Source organism: Colobus angolensis, unplaced genomic scaffold (genome assembly GCF_000951035.1).
Source record: "Colobus angolensis palliatus isolate OR3802 unplaced genomic scaffold, Cang.pa_1.0 Scaffold260, whole genome shotgun sequence".
NCBI lineage: Eukaryota > Metazoa > Chordata > Mammalia > Primates > Cercopithecidae > Colobus > Colobus angolensis.
In genome coordinates this window covers 315097-317120 of record NW_012115822.1, presented here as the reverse complement: position 1 = coordinate 317120, position 2024 = coordinate 315097, and the positions used below count along the sequence as shown (strand labels likewise).

General features: G+C 43.7%; 1 protein-coding gene across 1 annotated transcript in view; it reads right to left on the bottom strand.

Annotated features, from left to right (window-relative positions):
• Positions 1 to 2024, bottom strand: part of PI4KA (phosphatidylinositol 4-kinase, catalytic, alpha) — a 167360-nt gene that overhangs the window by 113953 nt on the left and 51383 nt on the right. The window contains exon 8 of the mRNA XM_011947312.1: positions 1355 to 1503. Within this exon, the coding sequence (XP_011802702.1) occupies positions 1355 to 1503 (149 nt within the window). The remainder of the gene's footprint in view (positions 1 to 1354; positions 1504 to 2024) is intronic.

Here is a 2024-nt window from a genome sequence, read left to right as displayed (position 1 = left end):
TCTCAAAAAAAAAAGAAAACCTAAACTTGAAAAAAGTTAAAATATACTGCAAAAAATAATACCCCAAGAAAGGATGTGAAACAGTTAGAATTTCTGACATGGTACTGGGAACAGCCATCTGTGAAGGTCATGGCTCTACCAGGCCACCATTCTGTCTGGGGCACTGACACTGAGAAGCAGTTTGGGGATAGTTTTCCTTCTTGACAGCAACTTCAAAAACATCCTAGCCTATTTAGTAATTCATTATGGCTCCATCCTCATTAATTATTACCTATGTTGTAATGTCTTCTTACACCTTCAGCCTAAAGCCATTCTCTGAGGGATTTCTATTCACACTCCACATAGCAGGGAGGTGGACACTCTTCAGTACTTGCTCCATGCTATCCAAATTGTTCTCATTGTTCTCATGTTGGCCAGGCTAGTCTTCTAACTCCTGACCAGCAAGTCCAATCTTGAGAGTCTGGCCTTGATGACATCATCACCCAATACCCATTGAAATCTGTCTTGAACCATCCTAGCTTGATTGTAACAACTTCAGGGCCCCTGGATCTTTATTTTTCAATTTTTTGGGGGATGGAGTCTCACTCTGTTGCCCAGGCTGGAGTGCAGTGGTGCAATCTCGGCTCACTGCAACCTACACCTCCAAAGTTTAAGCGATCCTCCTAACTCTGCCTCCTGAGTAGCTGGAATTACAGGGATCCGTCACCATGTGTAGATAAAGTTTTGTGTTTTCTAGTAGAGATGGGATTTCACCATGTCGGCTAGGCTAGTCTTCTAACTCCTGACCTCAAGTGATCCACCCGCTTTGGCCTCCCATAGTTGGGATTACAGGCATGAGCCATGGCATCCAACCTGGGTCCCTGAATCTGACCAAAGCTCTGGCCGTTTAAGGATTCGAACAATGGCACTGGTGTTTTCTCTGGTATCACCCTAAAGGTCATCCAAAGGTACACAAATATGAAAAAGTCAGGTTTTGTATTAACCCAAAGAGCCACCCCTTAGAGGGAGTCAAGCCCAGGAAAAGCACTGGGCTTGGAGTCAGAATCCCTGGACTGGATGCAGCCCAGCTGCCGGCCTACATATCCATGATGTGTTTGACACCGATTTCCTGACCTCCAGATGCGGATGCATGGGTGCCTCCCCAACATGGTTGCTCAAGGATTAAATGAGAAACTAGGGCACAATGATTCATGAATGTTACTCTACTTCCTTCATTAATCTGCAAGTTTATGACTATTAAATGGTACTCTGAAACACTGGTACTCTGAGTTTTTCTTTTAAAAATACAAGCTTTCACCACTAGCAATTTTACTGACATATCCATAGTCTGTTCATCCACCAGTTCTTTGCTTACCAAGTTTAAGAGTTCCCGAAGCACTTCCAGTGGAATGTTAAACTCCTTATATGTGACGCCGTTGAAAAGGGGAGAGACGGAGAAACTGGAGCTGATGGTTGAAAAGTAGTACTCAGGCTCTAGGGCAGTTCCATCGGGCAAGCAGGAGGCTGGTGGGAGATAAAGCTGGAAACTCAGCCATGGTCACAGGCAACTAGGGTACTTCCTCAAGCTGACTCCTCCAATAATCAACAAAGGTGCAGATTTTGCTTTTGTTTATATCCCAATTCTCTGTATGTTTTTAAATTAACAACTAAAGGGTAGATTGCAAATCCTTGGGGACTGATGCCCCTCACCTGTGTCTTTCAGGCAAAGACTCAGATATGATGGTCCTAATATTTCCATCTTAGACAATATAACTTAATATGTGGCAAGTGAAAAAATAATTATACCTTTTTTATTTTTATTTTTATTTTTTTTGAGACGGAGTCTCGCTCTGTTGCCTAGGCTGGAGTGCAGTAGTGCGATCTCAGCTCACGGCAACCTCTGCCTCCCAGGTTCAAGCAATTCTCCTGCCTCAGCCTTCCAAGTAGCTAGAATAACAGATGCCCGTCACCACACCCAGGTAATTTTTGTATTTTTAGTACAGACAGTGTTTCGTCATGTTGACCAGGCTGGTTTCAAACTCCTG